At 32.3% G+C, this 20505-nt stretch overlaps 1 protein-coding gene across 1 annotated transcript; it reads left to right on the forward strand.

Annotated features, from left to right (window-relative positions):
- The first annotated feature begins 14637 nt into the window (after window positions 1-14637).
- On the forward strand, window positions 14638-15912 carry LOC149191377 (uncharacterized). The gene is made up of 3 exons (XM_089406226.1): window positions 14638-15010; window positions 15193-15251; window positions 15350-15912. The coding sequence occupies exons 1-3, from the start codon at window positions 14908-14910 to the stop codon at window positions 15512-15514; spliced, it is 327 nt and encodes a 108-aa protein (XP_089262352.1). The 5' UTR covers window positions 14638-14907; the 3' UTR covers window positions 15515-15912.
- Window positions 15913-20505: the final 4593 nt, after the last annotated feature.

Consider the following 20505-nt stretch of genomic DNA (forward strand, 5'->3'; position numbering starts at 1 on the left):
GCATTTTATCCTACTTACTCCAATTATCTTGAGTCATTGCAAGCAAATGGAAATCTTAAAGACGTTACCTTTGACTCTCTTGTGAAAAATTTGTTGAAAGAGAGAAAGCTTTTGGAAAGCAGACAGCCCCTGAATCTTCTGAAGAGGTTGTGTTCCTTGCTCATAAAGAAAAGTTTCCTAGGAAAGCATAGCAAACAGTCTTTTCATGATTCACATTCAAGAGCACATAGAAAAATTGAACTCATTCATTCAAATTTATGTGGTCCAATGCCTGTTCCTTCTGCAAATGGAAATAAATATATGATGATATTTTATTGATGACAACATCAGAATATGTTGGGTTTATTTATTGAAGAACAAATCTGATGCTTTTTAAACATTCAAGAACTTTCATAAATGGATTGAAAATGATGCGCAATCTCATATTGGGTCTATTCACACTGATAATGGAAAAGAATACACATCAAATGAATTTGAAACTATCTTCGCCAACATGGGATCAAACATCAAACAACTGTACCTTATAATCCCCAACAGAATGGTGTAGCTGAAAGAATGAATAGGACAATCTTAAATATGGTATGATCCATGCTCTTCTTCAAAAATGTAAAGATAATGTTTTGGGCTGATGCTGTTCTATGTGCTGCATATATAAAGAATAGATGTCCATCTAATGCTATTAGAAACAAGACTCCATATGAAATGTGGTATGGACATGTTCCTTCGGTAAAGCATCTCAGGGTCTTTGGTTCCACCTGTTATGCCTTGATACCAAAGGTACATAGAAACAAACTTGGTGCAAGAAGTCGTAAGTGTATCTTCTTGGGGTATTCAAACACCTCCAAAGCATGTCGTCTCTATGATGAAGTAAATAAAAATTTTGTTGTATATAGAGATGTAATTTTTCTTAAATCATCCAAACTGACAATGTTGTTGAGCGGCAACTTGATCGCTTGGATAGATTCGCAAAAGCAAAATCATTTCAAGAATTTAATAATCAAATTCCACATCTTGAAGGGGGCTTCCTATCCTAGATCAACATGTGGAATCTTCTTCTGAAGAACACTCTCCCCCACATGAAACCTCCAAAAACAGATGATTCTTTAAGTGATGTGATTGATAGAATTGGGAGACTCAACCTTGATTCAGTCCCAACTCAATCAGCGGAGTAGCCTGGACCATCTAAGAAAGGTCCCCAAAGTGGCTGACAAAGACACTTGAAAGTGTTCATCCTGATGAGGTTGGAAAGACAGGAACTAGAAATTCAAATCGGCAAAATGGAGGTGATGTAGATGACTCTAATTCACCTGTTGATATGGATGTTTCTTATGATTGTGAATTGAACTTGTCTACAGATTTTGAACCAACTTCCTTCAAAGAAGCTGCTTCTCATGATGAATGGAAAGAAGTGATGCAAAAGGAGTATGATGTCCTCATAAAGAACGACACTTGGAAGCTGGTTGATCCTCCATTACGAACCAAACCAATTGGTTGCAAGTGGGTCTACAAGAACAAGTATAAAGCTGACGGCTCACTTGACAAGCACAAAGCTAGGCTTGTGGCAAAAGGTTTTGCACAAAAGGAAGGGGTTGATTATGAGGAGACTTTTGCCCCCACAGCAAAATGGGCTACCATCCGGACACTCTTTGCCCTAGAAGCTCAGAACGGTTGGAAAGTCCATCAAATGGATGTAAAAACTGCTTTCTTGAATGGAGATCTAAAAGAGAATGTTTTTATGTCCCAGCCTAAAGGATTTGTTGTGAAAGGACATGAACATAAAGTATGCAAACTTGTGAAGTCCTTGTATGCCCTCAAACAAGCACCGCGAGCCTGGTATGAAAAACTAACTAAGCATCTTCTAAAACTTAATTTCAAACATTATGATCTTGATGATGCAACTTTATTTGTCAAGAAAGTTGGCAAAACAATTGTATATCGTGTGGTATATGTAGATGATCTTTTGATGACAGGGAACAATGAAAGCTACATTGCATCCATAAAGAAGGAATTAGGGAAAAGTTTTGAAATGACTGATTTGGGCTATGTTCATTACTATCTTGGTATTGAAGTAACCCAACATCCAAAGTCCATATTTCTTTCTCAAAAGAAGTACATTGGAGATCTGTTGAACAGGTTTGGCATGAGAGAATGCAATCCTCTTACTATTCCAATGGAACAAAACTTAAAACTCACATCTATTGAAGGAAAAGAATTTGAGGATGCAACAAAGTATAGATAGCTTGTAGGAAGTCTCAACTACCTAACTACTACCAGACCAGACATTTCGTTTGCTGTTGGAATCCTCTCCAAGTTAATGCAAAAGCCTTGTGAGGGACATTGGTCTGTTGCAAAAAGATTTCTAAGGTACTTGAAGGGAACTCAAGACTTTGGAATCAAGTATACACAGGTGGACGACTTCAACTTGATTGGAGACTCTGATTCAGACTTCGATGGAGACAAAGAAACTGGGGTATCTACTTCAGGATATGCTATGAGTCTTGGATCAGGAGCTGTCTCCTGGAGATCATGCAAACAATCAGTTCCAGCAGATTCCATAACAGAAGCAGAATACGTGGCAGCAGCAGAAGCAACAAAAAAAATTGTGTGGCTCAGGAAAATTCTTGAAGATTTGCAAGTAAAACAAGTACAATCAACTCCACTCATGATTGACAATACCTCTGCAACAAAGTTGACCAAGAACCTAAAGTTCCATGATCGAACGAAGTACATCAATACTAAATATCATCTGATTCGACATCATGTTGAGGCCAAAACAATCCATCTCCGGCATTGTTCCACTAATGAGCAAATTGCAGACATCTTCACCAAAGCTCTTAGAAGAGAAAAGCTTGAACGATTCAGAATGATGCTTGGACTCACCAACATCCCTTCAGATTAAAGGGGGGAATGTTGGCACCTAATCATTAGGATTGGGTGAATATAATGTAAATAAATAATAAGAATAATAAGTAATATGAACAGTCATTGGGAGATGAAGTGAACAGTCTCTCCCTCATATATATAATAAAGACCAACCTGAAGAAATAATATATGAATTAATTTGTTTTGAGGAGTTACTCCCTGGCGTGACAACTTAAAAAATAACTAAAGCTAAAAATATTAAGTAATAGATCACATATTTAATATGTGAATAGATTATAACTTATTTTTAATAGAAGATGTATTTATAGTTAATAATATGTGTTTTATTGTAATAGATCACACCTTTAATATTTAATATGTATATAGAATTACTTAAAATTTTATATTTTTTTGTAGCGTCTTTTCCTATACTTTAGAAATAACTAAAGCTTAAAAAAAATATTAAAATAAAAAATTCGTTAAATTAGGAAACCATAAACAACAAACACATCCATAAAATATTTGGATTTCAAAAAGCTTGTGGAACATAATTGAACCGTCGATGATTAATAGAATATAATAGACCACAATGCAATAATAAAGAAGAAACATCGCTATTTTTTTAACTGAGGTCCAGCTTGTATTATTCGCTTCCCAGCTTTGCGGTATGGTAGTAATATATGCTGTCCTGTAATAAAATACATTTTAACTCAAAAGAGGATATAATATGTACATCTCAGTAAATCTTAGAAATCAAATTCATAATAACAAATTCCTTATTTCACATATAAAAACTTTTAATATACTAAGTTAATATCAAATTTACGAAAATAAATTATTATTATATATATTTGTAATATCATAAAGAATTGTAAAATACATCTTTTATTTTTCTTTAGCCACTCTAAAAAAAATGCTATTATAAAAGAGTAAGAAATATTATTAAAAACTCATTGCGGAAAACACAATATTTTAAGCTGTTCTATTACATTATAACGATGAAATGGTTATCCCAAGTGCCAGGCAAATGATTCTTTAAAAAAACACAGGTAATAGAATTTAATTGGTGAATGTAAAATTTGGCAGTGTCATTTTGAATTTTAGATTTTTTTATATAAATGTATGTTTATTTTGGAAGTAGATTTTTAAAATTTTAATTAATTTATTAATAATTATTAAATAAATGATTAAAAAAAATCAATTTTATGGAATATTTTAGAATATTTTTAATAATATTTAAGATTGAGATTTATTTTATAGTGGTTATGTTTTTTTAAAATTAAATGACAAATTAAGAAAATAATTTATTATGTAAATAGTTTTAAATATATTATTAAATAAAATTAAAATGAATTTTTACAAGTTAGGAATTCCATGGTAAATAAAAATCAATTTTCATGATTAAAGATTTTATTTTATATATATAATTTAAATAAATTATAATTTAATTAATTTTTATGATATTTTGATGTTTCTTTATTTTCCTCAGTTATTTAATTTATATTATTATTTCGAGTATAAATTCTAAATGAGTTAAATTAATTATTTAACTTAATTCATTTATATCATATTTCCAAAATATTTTAAAATCTATAATGAAAAAGTAAAATAACAATTTTATATATTAATTTGATATCTAACTTAATTATAAAATTAAATTGTTATTCACGATGAGTTCCATGATAGAACTTCATATGGCAAAAAGTAAGACTGAACTGGAACCCAGTGGATAGTAATTAATTATTTTCAGGAAGTAGATTGAAAGTTACAGCCACGTTCCAACATGTTCGATTCAAAGCAAAGCACCGGCCTTCTTGAATCTTTTTCCAGTCCACGTGTACAGAATCGAAAGGCTTCTAAAAGAAGTACTGATTATTTATCAAAAATCATATTCCCATGGAACGAAATTTACCACAATGTCATTCTGATACCAAGTTGAAGAGTTTTTAAGTCACCCAGAAACAAGAAATTCTAAACTGTAAGAGCTTTAAGTAACCGCATGGAATGAAATTTAGTACAATGTCATTCTGATTCTAAGTTGAGGAGCTTTTAAGTCACCCAGAAACAGGAAATTCTAAACTGTAAGAGCTTTAAGTCACCGGAAAACCTGAAACCTATGATGGTCCTGACAAGATTCCTGAGACCTGCCCAATCTTTTGCCTGACATGACTGGGATGACGTGGACTTGCCTGGCAGGTGGAAGCAGTGGAAGAAAGTTCAGAGATTAATACACTGTCATATCATACGGCCTTCGCATTCACACGGGCCAGTTTCACTTTAGTTTGGTGGGACAATAAAACTTGGGGGATAGATTTTGGTTGATGGTTCAGCATTTGTGGTTGCCTCACTCCGACCGGTAAATAAAAAAACAATATCAGTCCACCCATATATTTATTCTCGAAACACGAAAATTTGTGTTGTAATCATCTCAATCTGACCGAAAAATAAGAATATTTATTGTATAGACTATTTCTAATAACTTTATCTTCTAAACATGGAAATCTGTATCGTAATCATTATAACTGGAAAGATGATTCCCGTCGCAATTTCTTTGGCAGGAGTCTGTATCCACTTATAATGGTGACACACGGAATCTGCAATCCATATAATAATGATGACACATAAGAATTAAATTTTCTGTTCTTACCGATTAGACTTTTTGTTTTTCTCAATAGATTTTTCACTGTTTATAAAGTTATTTATTTTAGAATAAAGTTTATAGAATTTTAATTTAATTATTAATAATTAATAGGAGAATGATAAGATTTAAGTTTATAGAATAATGTTGAGATTTATTTCAAATGTAGTTATGTTTTTTTAAAATTTAATTAAAATAAATCTACAAAATTAATTTAAAATAAATTATTTCAACTATAAAATAAATTGCATTTTTTTTAACATGTGGTATTAATAAATTATGGTATGGCCTATAGTCTTATGGTATTGGTTTATAATAGTCTTATGGTATTGGTTTTTAATAATTTCTTAAGGTTATAATATTGATATTAGGGTTTATTATATTGGGTTTTATAATGTTAGCATTTTTTAATATTAATATATTGATATTATGTTTATAATATTTATAAAATTGAGTTTTTTAATGTTGGGATTTATAATTATTAATGTGGTTGATGTACTACTATTAAGGTATATCAACCACATTTATTAATATGGTTGTGCAGGTGATTGATAGATATCAACTATATTTATTAATGTGGTTGTTCTAGTATGCCCATCGACAAGTTTATTTTGGAATAAGGCTTTTAAAATTTTAATTTAATTGGTAATGATTAATAGGTGAGTGATAGGGATTTAACCTTATGGAATATCGTTGAGATTTGTTTCAAATGTAGTCATGTTGTTTTTTTTTTAATTAAATTATTTTGACTATCAAATAAATTGTAGTTTTTTTAGCATGTGATATTAGTAAATTATGGTATTGACCCATAGTTTTGTAAGAAAGTCCCTCTATACTTTAAACATATATGAAAAAGTGAATATCTATTTATGATAAAAAAATTTGTGGGTAAGTGATCGAATATTTCCACAGAGATTTATATGGTTGGATATTTCCACGATTTATATGGTTGGATATTTCCGGAAATCTTAGCATAATGTATTTTAATGCCCAACTTTTAAACTAATTTATTACATAGATCACTTTCGGAAATCTCCAACAATTTTGTACATATTTTTTTTAATGTATATATATTTAGCTCATATAATAATAAATATATAATTTAATTATTTTTTAGTATAGGTTAAGTTTTGATAATATGAAAATGTTATAAGGTGTTGTCCTCTCCTCTCCCTTTGGTCGAGCCATTCTTTGGGGATTGGGAAAATATATTTAAATATTTTGATGTATGTTGTAAATTGATATTTATTTTAATTTTTATATTTATAGAAATAGAAATTCGTGTAAGATTTTGGTAGAATATAGAGAAAATTTATGGAAATTTAAAAATGCTTTAAAAAGTTTTTGATAATGCTAAATCTATTTAAACTATAAAAAAAACAAAATTTAAACATTCCATTAAAAAAATAAAATTCACAATACTCCTGATATGAAATAAATAAATAAATAAATAAAAAATGGAACGCATCCCTTAACTAACGACTCCGTTAAAAATTACTCAACTGATAATAGTTACCTTAAACCAATAAGTGTTAGTATTGGGCTTTGGATCTTACTCTTTCAACTTTGTTTGTTGGTCCGACCATCATATCAGCCATTTAATACACCACTGCTCCAGGGGTATTTGTCACATTTTCACTATTGGTCCGACCCTCTGATCAGGCATTTAATACACCACTGGTCCGAGCGTATCGCTGACCGGAATTTGGTCTGCTCAATGAAAGTTGGTCGACTGTCTAGTCAACCGTCAGGAACTTGAGTGTAGAAAATGTGAGTAAAAGGGGGTTTTATAATGCCTTAAATAAAATCCGAGGAAAATATGGTCCCATCATGAAGTGCACTTATGAGAGGTCCAGAGCATGATGTTAAATTCGAGTTTGAAAGTTAAAAACGTCTCTTTGTTAGTCACATGGACGGTGGGATTCTGGAAGGCAGCGATGCTAATGATAATAATAACAACGGAGACACTGCGGAGTACAGCAGAGAGACGTTTCTCTGGCCGTGGCACTATCGACTGCAATCTGTCCGGTCAGGCCCCACCCGTACTTCAACCTATCGTCATCCATGGTGCGCACTTGCACGTTCTCTCATCACATTTACTGTTGGCGCCACTCGTTGCATTAATCCAGGCCACGGAAAGCAACTGGGAGATCTTGTACGATGTCATGAGTGGCGAAAGTAGGATAAAGAGTTAAAAGTGGGAAAATAAAAATTTACAAGATTACAAATATTTTTTAAAAATATTTAAGGGGATAAAGAAATTATCAATATCGTTAAATAATTATAGGCCCATGAGGTTTGGATTAACGGTGAATGGGTGTGTTGTTAAGGCACTCCTTGTTATAGGTTGTTGGTTCAAATCGCTGTGGGTGTTTACCCACCAAAAAAATAAACCTATAGATCTTTTTTAAACATGCATGGCATTTTTTTTCTTTTATAGCTGATATTTCTTTTCTATTTAGAGAACATTTTATTTTTATTTTAAGATGGAGGCGTGTCAACTCCAAGTTGAGCATGAACATAGTTACACATAGCCTTCACAATGGGTTGTAGAATGAGCCTCTCGCTCAATAAGATTAAATTATTCTAGCTTGTCTCTTTTGATCTTTATCTTTTTGGGTGTAGTATAATATGGGTATCTTTAAAGCTCTGCTCATCTTCATTGCATGGGGCATCTGAAAAGTCTTTAATAAGCATATTTTTTAATGTAATGCTATTCGCTCAATAAGATTAAATTATTCTAGCTTGTCTCTTTTGATCTTTATCTTTTTGGGTGTAGTACAATATGGGTATCTTTAAAGCTCTGCTCATCTTCATTGCATGGGGCATCTGAAAAGTCTTTAATAAGCATATTTTTTAATGTAATGCTATTGATATCTCATATTTCTTTTCTCAGATTATGGGTTTCTTCATAGATTATATTATGTTTTTGAAATTTTCCCTTAGTCGTTCTTTATGCTTTCCTCCTAGTCCTCTATGGGTTAATATAACCTTCTTCCATGGTGCATATGGAGCTGGCATTTGTGGACGAGGTGCCATGTGGGTTTGGGCCTTCATATACATTGTTGCTTCCATGAACATTGTCTCTCTTCAGATTTATGGAGATTCAAAGTGTGTGATTGACTCGGTTCAGGGGAGAGGGTGTCTGAAGGTACTTTATTGAATTCAATTTCTTAAGGGTCTCTTCCTCAATCTATCCTTTCAACATATATTAAGGGAATGGAACCAACATGCTGATTACATGTCCAAGAAAGCTCTACAGGTGGAGGAAGGGCTCATCTTCTTTGAAGAACGAAGGGGCCTTCAGTTATTGAGGAGGGGATCAATTCAACTCCCAGTGACCTTCAACTAGCTCCAAACATTTGATATGTCATGGTGTTTTTTTCTTTTCGTCAGCTCATGAACAACTTATAATATTTGTCTATAAATAGGTTATATCCTTTTTGTCATTAGGAGATTATCTTATTCCACAAATATAGAAGATTGACTACTCAATTCCAAAAATGCCATGGCATGAAAGAATATGATATCTTTGTGATACGAAGATGGTTCAAAATAACATCCATTTCCTTTTAAAATGCACAACATATGCCCAAGTTAAATCTCATTTTCAAAATAGTTGTCACATTCTTGACCTCATAACCTTTAAAATAATTATCATATTAAATAGTTGTCACATCCCTAAGCTTCAAAATATTTGCTATATTACTAACTTTTCTAAATTTTCAACCTTGCAACATTTCTCTTTATGCTTTTCAAATGCAAAAATGTAACCTTCAAAAATAATCAAAATAACCCTTTTTCCTTCATATATATATATATATATAATTTAATAAATATTAATTAACATATTATTAAATTTAAAAATACTTTGTTTTTTTGTTAAGATGATTGGCATCTAACTAGTCAAAATCATCCGATCACTTAGTGACCCTTAGCGTGATTGAATTTATACCTACAAAATCTGGAATCAATAACTTTTACCCACATAATACCTTAACAAAACTTCCAATAACTTTTGCTCTATACCTATAGACTAAATTTAAAAATATTTAAACATATTAACTTTGATAAATTTATAATTAAATATTATAAATTTAAAAATAATTTAACAAATATGTAATTTAATATTAATTAATTAATTAATTAATTAAACCAATTTAAAAAAAACATTGAAAGGAGTTGAGAATTTACCCATCCAAATCACAATCCCCAAGAATTTACTGTCAATACTACGGATATTATAAATGCGATAGTAAATATCATTTATTATAAATCTCTTTGGGTTACAAAACTCTACCTTTTGTTAAAATGTGGGAATTTGTATTGAGGTTTTTATATGGTATTTATATGAAATTTGTTGATTTTTTTTTTTAAAGAATAAAGATATGTATCTGTAAGTTTTTTTAATTAATGTTTTTTTAATTAATATTATTTATTAAATGATGGATTGGAATGTTATTTAATAAATTAATTATTAAAAATTAGAAATTAGAAAATTAAATGGTTAATAAATATTAATAGAGATTAAAAATATTTATTTGATGATCATATTTTTTTTTTCCGAAGGTGGCAAAACCTATCAAACTCAGGTGTCAAACCAAACAGCCATCTCTGGCTGCTATCCGCAACTGTCGGTTTGACTCATCACTGTTATCAAGGAAAACCACGCCACCTGTAATAACCCGCTGGTGGTCCGTAAGGGAGCAGGCTTTCACTCCTGCCAGATGCCTCTGGGTCTTGGGCCGTTAACCTGTTTCCTTACGTCCGAGGAAGACGAGCTCTTAGCCAAGCAGAAGCAGTTTTACGGCATACTCCAGGCCGCTATTTGATGATCATATTATTCATTAAAAGAAATCATAAAAATTAATTAAATTATAATTTTATTTTAAATTATTATTAATTATAAAATGAATTAATATATAAGTTAAATTGTACATATATTTGGAAAAAAGTGTAACAAACAACACCAAAATAAGGTTTGGTCACAATACCATAGGCCAATATCATAGCTTACCAGTACCACATACCCAAAAAACACTATGATTCATGTTCATATGACATTTTATTTAATTAATAAGTTTAATTAAAAGGGCAATAGCCAATTGAGTTGCCCCACGGACAATTTTTTTAATAACATAATGAAGTGTTTTTTTTGCAATTTTTTTTGAATAAATTTTGTCCAAATTTTAGTTAAGAATAAGAAATTGTAGTTTTAAGTTGTTAAGTTAAATGTGCAAAATCCTAATGCACCATTATTTCCCTTTTCTTTATTAACTTAAAGATAATGTACTAAAGGCACACAACATTTTACATCATGCATCTTGCTTGTCCATTTTTCAAGAGTATGGCTATATTCTGATTTCTAGTAAGACTATTTCCACTCACATCATCCTTCCCTTGACAGTGGGAATTTTGTTCAAAACTAGACCATGAATAGGCCCTCCAAAAGACTCCTAAGGCAAACTAAAATTTGCAAAACATCCTAATTGCTTACATGTCCATTTTAGGGTATGGAACCCCTTCTCCTTTTCTAGCTTCCTTGGTATTGTTGAGGCTTGTATTACTTCCATCTTCCTGAGCTTCCTCCCAATTTCTCTGCATGTATGGAAACTTCTCCACCGTCCTCAGTTCCAACCTTTCTGTTATGTTTCCTTGTTGACTGTTGGATAGTTTCTCACCAAGCATTATTAAAGTCCACCTCCTGTTTGAAAATAAAATTGTATTGTCCATTTGTTGCTCATTATGGCTTCCCCCCACATCACAACAATAATATGAACTACCCCACTGGCTGATAGATACAACATGGTCTTTACTCTGGGATCCATATTAACATTCAGACGTTCTTGTCTTCCACTGGTTTGTTGGAATTCCCTTTGACAATCAACTTCACTTGAGATTGCGAACAGACCTCCACTTCTAATCTTGTAAATGAAATTGGGAGCAAAAATTCCTAGCTTGCTTTGTTCAGTCCCCAACAATATACTTGACCAATAAATGCCTTTAATTTCGTATTGGCCAATTGTTGTTGATTCCCAATCAATGGCCCAAGCCGACTTGATTTCACCACGGCTCACCTAAGCATCAGTATAGGTTTGAAACTTTTTATTTATCCACGAGGACACACATATCATCTCACTCTCAAAGGCAGAAGTGCGATAACATATACACTGTAAACTCAAAGTTAGAACAACAATTACCATAGGATTTCCTCTTTGGGAGAAGCTGAAGGGATTTGTTCCTTCCCTTTCCAAACTATAACAATATAGAGACCAACAAGATGGATTTTTTCATGTTGATCCCGTGACATATCACCCAAACAATAAGTTCTGTGTGATTGTAGCTCAAACTTAACAAGAAAGGATATGCGTTGGAGTTTGGTGTAGTCTGAGTTCAACAACAACTTTCTCCAAAAGGAGATCCTCAAGGATTCCCATATTAGACTTTCTCTTTGTCTGTAGACTAGTTACACAATATATGGAGAGCCGAAAAATAATAATCATGATACCAACCTAGGTGAAATCTATCCAAGGAGAGATTCTGACTTTTCCTATACTAAATTCGCTAAACGAAGTTAGGAAAAGAGGCCCTAGAATACCTTTTGTCTTGACAGAAATCCAGGTGTGTTGATGATCCACCACCTGTTACAAACATGAATCTATATAATCCTCGGAGCACATCTTGGATCATTCCATGCTAAGATGGATATAGTTGCCTCGTTCCTTCTTTAGTATCTAGCAATTATACCTATAAGTGCATCCATTTGATTTCATAAACCACGAATTGCTAAAATATGCAAGTCTCAAGCCTTCATTGTAATTAAACATGTCCTCCCCTTTGGATTATGTTGGTCATTGTGTACCTTGCTTGTTAGACCTTGTGTGCAGTAATCAATACTTCCCCAATGCTTCGTCATGTTGTCTAGTCGATCCTCCTTATGTCCCAAATGTTTTTTAGAACACTGAAGTTGACCAAGAATTTATTAAAGCACTTGGACTCATTATACTATGCCATATAAGTTAATTGATAATTTTGGAAAATATACATACATACATACATACACACACACACACACACACATATATATATATATATAGATATATACACTATGCCATATAAGTTAATTGATAATTTTGGAAAATATACATACATATATATATACATATATATATTAAAGAAACATATATGGAGATTTATATAAAAAAAAGAGATGTGGGATCTCTCCTAGAACTGTTACATTTCTTCAATATTGTGAATATTTCTTGTGGGTTTGAGAATGAGCATAATGGCTCAATCCAAACTCTCAAGTGGGGATGCCATAATACAAAAAAATTATTCCTTTTCTAGCTAAATATTTTCCAAAATATTCCTAAAATTCATATACATTTACATTCCATTTCTCACTACTTGGTGATTTGATTTTGAGTGAGTTCTTGTTTTCACTAGATATTTTTGGCATTTTCCCAAATTTGATCCAACCCGTATTTTCAATGAAATCTGGGGGGTCACCCTTCTATGAGTGATCTTTGATGTCTTTGTCTCTTTTAGTAAGTCCTTCCTCATATGTTTGATCAACCCAAGAAGTTGCTTTTCAAGCCTTATTTCTTGAGGATTTAGAAGGGGTTCCAACTTTCACAAGGGTTTGTTGATCCTCTGTCGTTGAGTCTAAATGATCCTCTTTGGCATGCACTTCTTCCTAAGTGATTTTTGTTTTCTGGTGAATCCTCATTGACAAGAGCTTCTTCTTGGTTGTATTTTGCTTCTTCCTTATCTTGGATCTCTTCTTCCTTGTATATCGTATAATGTTTGTTCCGAGCTCCTTACCACCATTTGGGCCTCCGATAATATTTTCGATCTCTACTATTCTCCAAACACTTGGGGAAATTTTGATTACATGTCTTGTTTCATAACACCCTTGGCATTGAAATGAGACATTTTCATAATCGAGCTTTTGAACTCATACATAGTCTGGAGCCATAAGATTTATTTCGACATGAAAACCCTTATTAAAATCCATCTCCACGCATATTCAATAATAGGTGGTCTTAAAAAAATCTTAAGATTTATTTCGACATGAAAACCCTTATTAAAATCCATCTCCATGCATATTCGATAATAGGTGGTCTTAAAAAAATCTTTGGTTTTTGGGTTGCGACAATACATTTTCCCTATTTCATTTCTAATATAAGTTAACAATGAGAGATTTCAAAGATGCAAGGGAAGGTTAGGGAGTCTTAGCCAAACCAAAGTCGTGAAGATTGAGGTTGTAACCAGATCAAAAGTAGGAGACTATGGTTGCACAAAGAGACAAACACTACCCAAGAACCATAGCCCAGAATCACAAATAATCTTCTTATCCTCAATATTATCAAAGGAAAGAGGATATAGATCATCAATCAATAAAAGTTTCCACCAATCAGAGATCCACTTGTGAAGATCAATCAATCACAACCAAAACCCATAGTAAATTTGCAAACCAAACCTAATTTGAAAAAAAAAAAAAAAAAAAAATCATAGCTAAAGGTTTCCTCCCTCCTCCCAAAGAACATTAAAGGCATGAGCTTCTTGCACTATAGGAAAAATAGATATGGATTTCAACACTGAGCTAAACAAAGCCTTGGCTTGATCTAGGTGAGAAGAAGAATTTGCATAAGCAACTGCGATTCTATCAAGAGACACTGATTTAGTTTGCATCAACAACGGCAATTCTATCGAGAGAGACTGATTTCTTTTCACTATTAATCACAAAGCTGTGGAAACCATGCACTAAAAACCTGCTGGGGGTTTCGCACTAGGGGACTGGACAACCGGCTAAAGCCAAACCCTAACAAAGGAGTGAGGCAATATATTTATGAAAAAAATGAGTATTTTTACCTATCCGGAGTTTACTTTACACCGATTCTTAGATTCAAAGAGATTGAAAATAGAAACCACCTTCGAACAAATTAAACTATCCAGCTTCGTGGAAGAAGACTTTCTTCCCTCGTGAACTCTACATCCTAGTATTTCGTGAATGAGTATATACTACCAAAATTTCTGCTTGGAACTCCCGTTATTTTAGCGAGTGGAAAAGGTACAAAAATGTTGGCCCCAGTTACGAGAACTCGCACATTAAATACTTCTGGACACATTGGGATGCCATTTAAACCGACGTTCAAAGTGTCAACTGTTGTTTGAATAGTGGAGATACAAGAGGCCCCGGGGAGCGGGCTCTGCTATATAATTGCCATGCCGAGTATTGTGTCGAGAACCACAGCTGGATCTGCAGTCGGATATACTAGTTTAATGTTCCCTTCTCGGTTCCTGCGACTGCGACTCAAAGATTGTTCTCATTTTGAAATCTCGGCTGCTTGTGGAAATCGCATTGGAGCGCCCATATTTTCCCAGATCCTTCTGTGAAGAGCCCAATGGAAATGGCTGATACAAACAGACAGCACAGGATACTCGTTTTACTTGTCTTTGTCATTCTATTTCTCAGTACTGCTAGCGCGATTCGATCCCTCGCTGCAGGTTTTCCCACTCGCTCATTTGTGCCAGCGTAATTGCATATATTTTGTTGTTTGCAAACATCCTTTTTTTTTAATTATTATTGTCAAGATTATAAGAAATTTCAGTTATTCAGCACTGTTGATCTATTAAAAAACATTGTTATGGGATCTAAATCTAAAGCAAATTTGCTCCTCTGTTTGCAGATAAGAATCATAAGTTGCAGGCGGCTGGCATCTTGACAGAAAATTCAACAGATCCGAGTGTAAGTGTAAAGAGGGCTACTTTTGAAATTTCCTTTTATTGATGATTATTTTTCATTCTCTGCCTCAAGCCTCTTCTCACCATTTTAAGATTTTGCAGTTTCCCACAGGTGGTCTGCAGACTGAGCAACATGCAGATCAAGATCCACACATGAATGATCCTGAAGAAACCTGCAACAATGTAGATGAAGATGAAGAGTGCTTGATGAGACGCACACTAGTTGCTCATGTGGATTATATTTACACTCAAGAACATAATCCATAAGGCTCAAATAACGCGTTAAAAGATTTTGATCTTTGAACACTTACTAAGCTAGATCTATGATTAAAATAGATCTATACTGACTAATAGATACTGTATCATAGATGATGGATCTATACTGATTGATAGATACGGTTTCATTATAACTGATGGAAATTTTGGGTATTGGAGTTCGATACGTGGAAACCAAAGGAAACGCAGTAATTCCCTTTTTTCATGTTACTCCAATTTATGTTGACATGCCAACAATATTATTATTGTTGGACCACTGCAGTGATTATATAGCATTGCAGATTTTGCGCGCTGAGGGTTTCGCCATTTTCCCTGGTCAATGCGCTTTCTGGCTGTACTTATATTACAGCACTGGTTAATTAATGTACAAATAACCCAACTTTTTTTTACCTGTTTTGCCATATTAATTGAGTTTTTTACATTAAATTTTTTTTTTTTAATTTTCGCATAACTATTTTTAATATGGGTTTTAGAGATATTTTTGTTAATTATTTTCATTGAAACATTTTAGAGCTTTAAACAGACTCAAAAATGAAATTGTTTTTTTTTTCATTCATAAAATCTAACCTATATTAAAAAAAAAACCTTTACTTTGGTTTCAGGACGATATATCCTTTGCTTTTGTTTATTGGTTATCAAAATTACATTATCAATAATTAATTACTATTCATCCATCGCGAGAATGAAGACTATAGTAATTGACAAAGAGCCTGAAAACTTCCGCAGCCGATGATTAAATTTTGATTACCTTCGGTTCAGCAGGATATATATCCTTTGTTTATAGGTTATCAAAATTATATTATTAATAATTAATTACGATTCATCCATTGCGAGAATGAAGACTATATTAATTGAAAAAAAAGCCAGTTTGTTATTAAAATAATTGACAAAAATCAAATAGTTTATATATTAGATATATTATTTAAAGGTGTTATCTAATGAGGTAAAGATTCAGCAGAGATACTGAATTTTTTTGGAATCTAGTTTTTTTTTTTTCAATTTTTTTTTCTATAGGAGTGTTTGAATAGTTTCTTTTATGGTGGAAATAGATTCAACACCTTTAAAATTTTTTTGGGAAATCAAAATTTTGAAGCTCGAAGATTGTAACTTGAATTTCAAAAGAAGTTCCTCAGATTTCATCAAAAAAGTGTTGGATTTTCCATTCTTTTCTTGGTAAAAAAGCCATCTCCTTTGATTACATTTCATTTAAATATATCCAATTATAATTTTCAATTTGTATTATTGTATAAGAAAATGCATATTTTATACATAATTTTTATTAGGACTTTTTTTTTCAAGAGAAAAAACAACAATCTTTCATTAATGAAAATAAAAGAGTGTTACATATGCTACATTGCTCTTCCATGTAGCCTAATACCAGAAGAGAAAGAAAACATCCGAGAAGAAGAAAAAAACATATGCTTAGTTTTAATTGTTTTTAAAATTTAGTTAAAATTGTAATTTTGAAATTATCATATGTGAATAGAAAATTAAGATCCTTATGTCAAAAACATATTTTATGTAGAAAACATCTTTTAAGGAAGGGATTTGCCCAAAATATGTTAAAAGAAAAACCTATTAACCAATCACTTTAGTTTTGGATTACCGTGTTTATTATATATCATAAAGGTGTTTTCCCTCATATAGTGATGTGTTTGAGATGGTTTATGGTTATCAAGTACCTTAACAACCAAGATTTAATTTAGCTCAACCACCTATGTTCATTTGAATCAAAATTTTTGGAGCACCACCTTTACGTACTCTAGTTGTTTTATTGTGTCTTATCTTATTGTATTTCCCAGCCATTTTGTCCACTGCTTCCTTCTTCTTTGATTGATATCCTTGGAAGGTTGTGACTGATTGGGGTGTTTGCCCAATTTCTTGGCACAATTGATTCAATTGTTGACTAAGATAATTCAGAAATCTGGAATTCGCTACTTACCAATACAAGTAGTGAACATGAATAATCTTAAAGAGATAAGAGTAATTTTGTGTTTCTTATGTGAGCTTCAATTGAAGGAGAAAGAGAGATATTCATAGATTTGACAGACCCAAGAGAGTCAAGGAAATGTATCAAATGGAATACTTAGAATTGAACCAAACAAAGATATGGAAGATAACGTTTTCTAAAGGAGTTTGACCCATCCCTACACAGTTGCAATTTGAAGATTGCAATGATCTGGTGGGGTAGGAGAATCGTGGCCAACAATCAACACTGAAATTAGTTGGTTGTTCTTGATTGATGGCAATATTAGGGATTTGTAATCTTACAAAGCTTCAGGGACTAAGCATCTTATCTTCCATGCCACCATTACATTGTCATAACTAGTTCTCGTTCTACATTTTTAGTTTAGGTGCCATAATCATAGAATGTCATGTGTCCTACATATGAGTAGTTTAGTAAAACATCCAAATATTTGAAATGGTTGGATCTAGAAATCTAAAAAGCCATATATCTGGGAATCTAGAAAAATCCAAAAATGACCATAAACAAAATTTTTGAATCTAGATGACACATAGGATAAAACACAAAAATGACCATTAAAAAATTCTTGAATCTAGATGCCACATAGGATAGAATACATTGGTCAAGGCACACATCAACTGATGGGATAGATATCATGTAGATATCACATAGATCTTGCATAGGATATAAATACACTTATGTGGCGACATGACATCATCAAGTGTCCATATATCTAAAAGGATCAGATCTGAATATTTGAAAAGCCAAATTCAGATGTCCAAAAATTCCAAAAATTACCATAACTAAAATCCCAAATTTGGATGACATGTATAATAGCCACATGGGATTCCAAATTATATAGACGTAAGAGTAGCTATCATACAAGTGTTGAGGTAGCATAAGAGGTATAAGTTGAGATGGCATCATGAAGTGGCAAGCAAGAGAATCTAAATATTTGAAAATTTGAAAAGGCACTGAATTGAGAAATCCACAAAGAATTTAGATCTAGAAATTTAAAACGTTGTTAGATCCGGAAATCCAAAAGGCTAGATATATGGAAATCTAGAAAAATTTAGAAGTCACCATAAGAAAAAAAATGAATATGGATAACACATAGGACAATCTAGGTTAGATGTCATGCATGATGAAGGAGGAATGAATTGATAAGTATTGTAAAGTTGGCAAGAGGAAATCCCTCTATTAGGATGTTGAGTGGCAAGTAAATTTTTTTGAATACTATATGATAGTATATGATTGAGGCACGCAAAAGTTAGGAGGTCATGAGGTGGAAGCCAAAGGTCATAGTTCCACGTCCAAAATCCATTTTTAAAAAATGACAAATTAAAGTTTTATTTTGAGTTTCAGATTGTGAGATATCTAGATTATGTCTGTTGACATGACAATGGCAAAGGAAATGCATCCATTGTATGCAAAACATCTAGATACCATACACACATCCATTATATGACAAAGGAAGTCATATAAGCACAACCCTGCTACAAGCAAGCCTCCGTAGCCCCAATGAGTTTAGTTATATTTTAATTTCCACACATTTTACAATTCTTTTAACCTTCTTTTCATTTCATCATGCTCAACCATTTTTTATTTATGCATAAATATTGTATATGCAATTTTGTGTACAGGAAGCAGGGTGATATGAGAGTTGCTTCAATTTGCTAATTAGATGTCATGCATCTAAGTTTAACCAAAATATCTCTCCTAAAACTATCATATTAGTATCCATCTTATATTGTGGCACTTGTCTGCAATATCTTCAAACTGATTTTAGAGACCTTCTGGCACTTGTATCAATTTCAAAATGAAATTAACATACCAATATGATTACAAATGAAAAATAACAATATAAAAATTTATCAATGGATTGATTATAAAATAGACAACTCTATTATTAAACAAAATAGTAGGAAAATATTGTTATTTTAGTAGAGGAAACTGTTCCCTGTATTTTCTATATCTTTTTAGCTTTCCAGCGAGCCATATCATGCTAAATTTAACCCATAGAAACTTGGGATATGGCTTATTAAACTGAATGATCAACAATTATTGATTTTCTTTTTAGATGATTCTTGATCATTGATATGTGAGGTTATTGTTTTATATTACATGCAATGTAGGTAAACATTCAAACATGTTTATATAACTTTTCCCTTTCTATGTGAGTTGTGTGTGATGTCGAGGAAGCTATGAAAGCTTGAACAACCAATTTGCATATTACATGAGATCTCCACTTAGTCAATCCGTGTCTTAGTGCTTGAATTTGTGAGATACTAAAAAATACTCGTAATCTCAATAGATATTGATAAATTCCCTACAAAATCCTTTTTCCGAACCCCATCTGAATACATCTTTAAATAAAAATAACTCCTATTTTTAATAGATACCCTTACTTTTACCAAATGCCCTTATTATGCCGCCAACGCTTATAATTCCCTTCTACCCACATCCTCCCCAACCAATATCTACAATATATTGACTCTATTCTTTCACTATTTAAAGGACCACTTTACTAATGAATGTGGTACGATACTAGTCAACAAGGTGAAGCCTCAACATTTTAATCACCATGCCACCATTACATTGTGTTAACTAGTTCTTGTCATATCCTGTCACTCCAGGTGTCATAATCATAGAATTCCACGTCCTACATATGAGTGGTTCAAGCAAATAGTTGGATATTTGAAAAATATGGATCTAAATATCTAAAGAGTTGGATATTGGAAAGTCTAGAAAAATCCAAAAATGACTGTAAACAAAAATCCTAGATTTTTGGTGACACATAGGATACAACATGGCGGTCAAATAACATGTCCATTAATGAGGCAGATGTCATGTACATGCCACTTAGAATATAAATATGTTTATTTTGTGAGATGATGTCATCAAGTAACTAGATATATGAAAAAGTAAGATCTAGACATTTGAAAAGATGGGTCTAGATAATCCAGAAATTAAGAATAATCCAAAAATGACCATAGACAAAAATCCTAGATCCAAA

Source organism: Pinus tabuliformis, chromosome 2_2 (assembly GCF_031772625.1).
Source record: "Pinus tabuliformis cultivar Carrire ecotype Pingquan chromosome 2_2, CPIR1, whole genome shotgun sequence".
NCBI lineage: Eukaryota > Viridiplantae > Streptophyta > Pinopsida > Pinales > Pinaceae > Pinus > Pinus tabuliformis.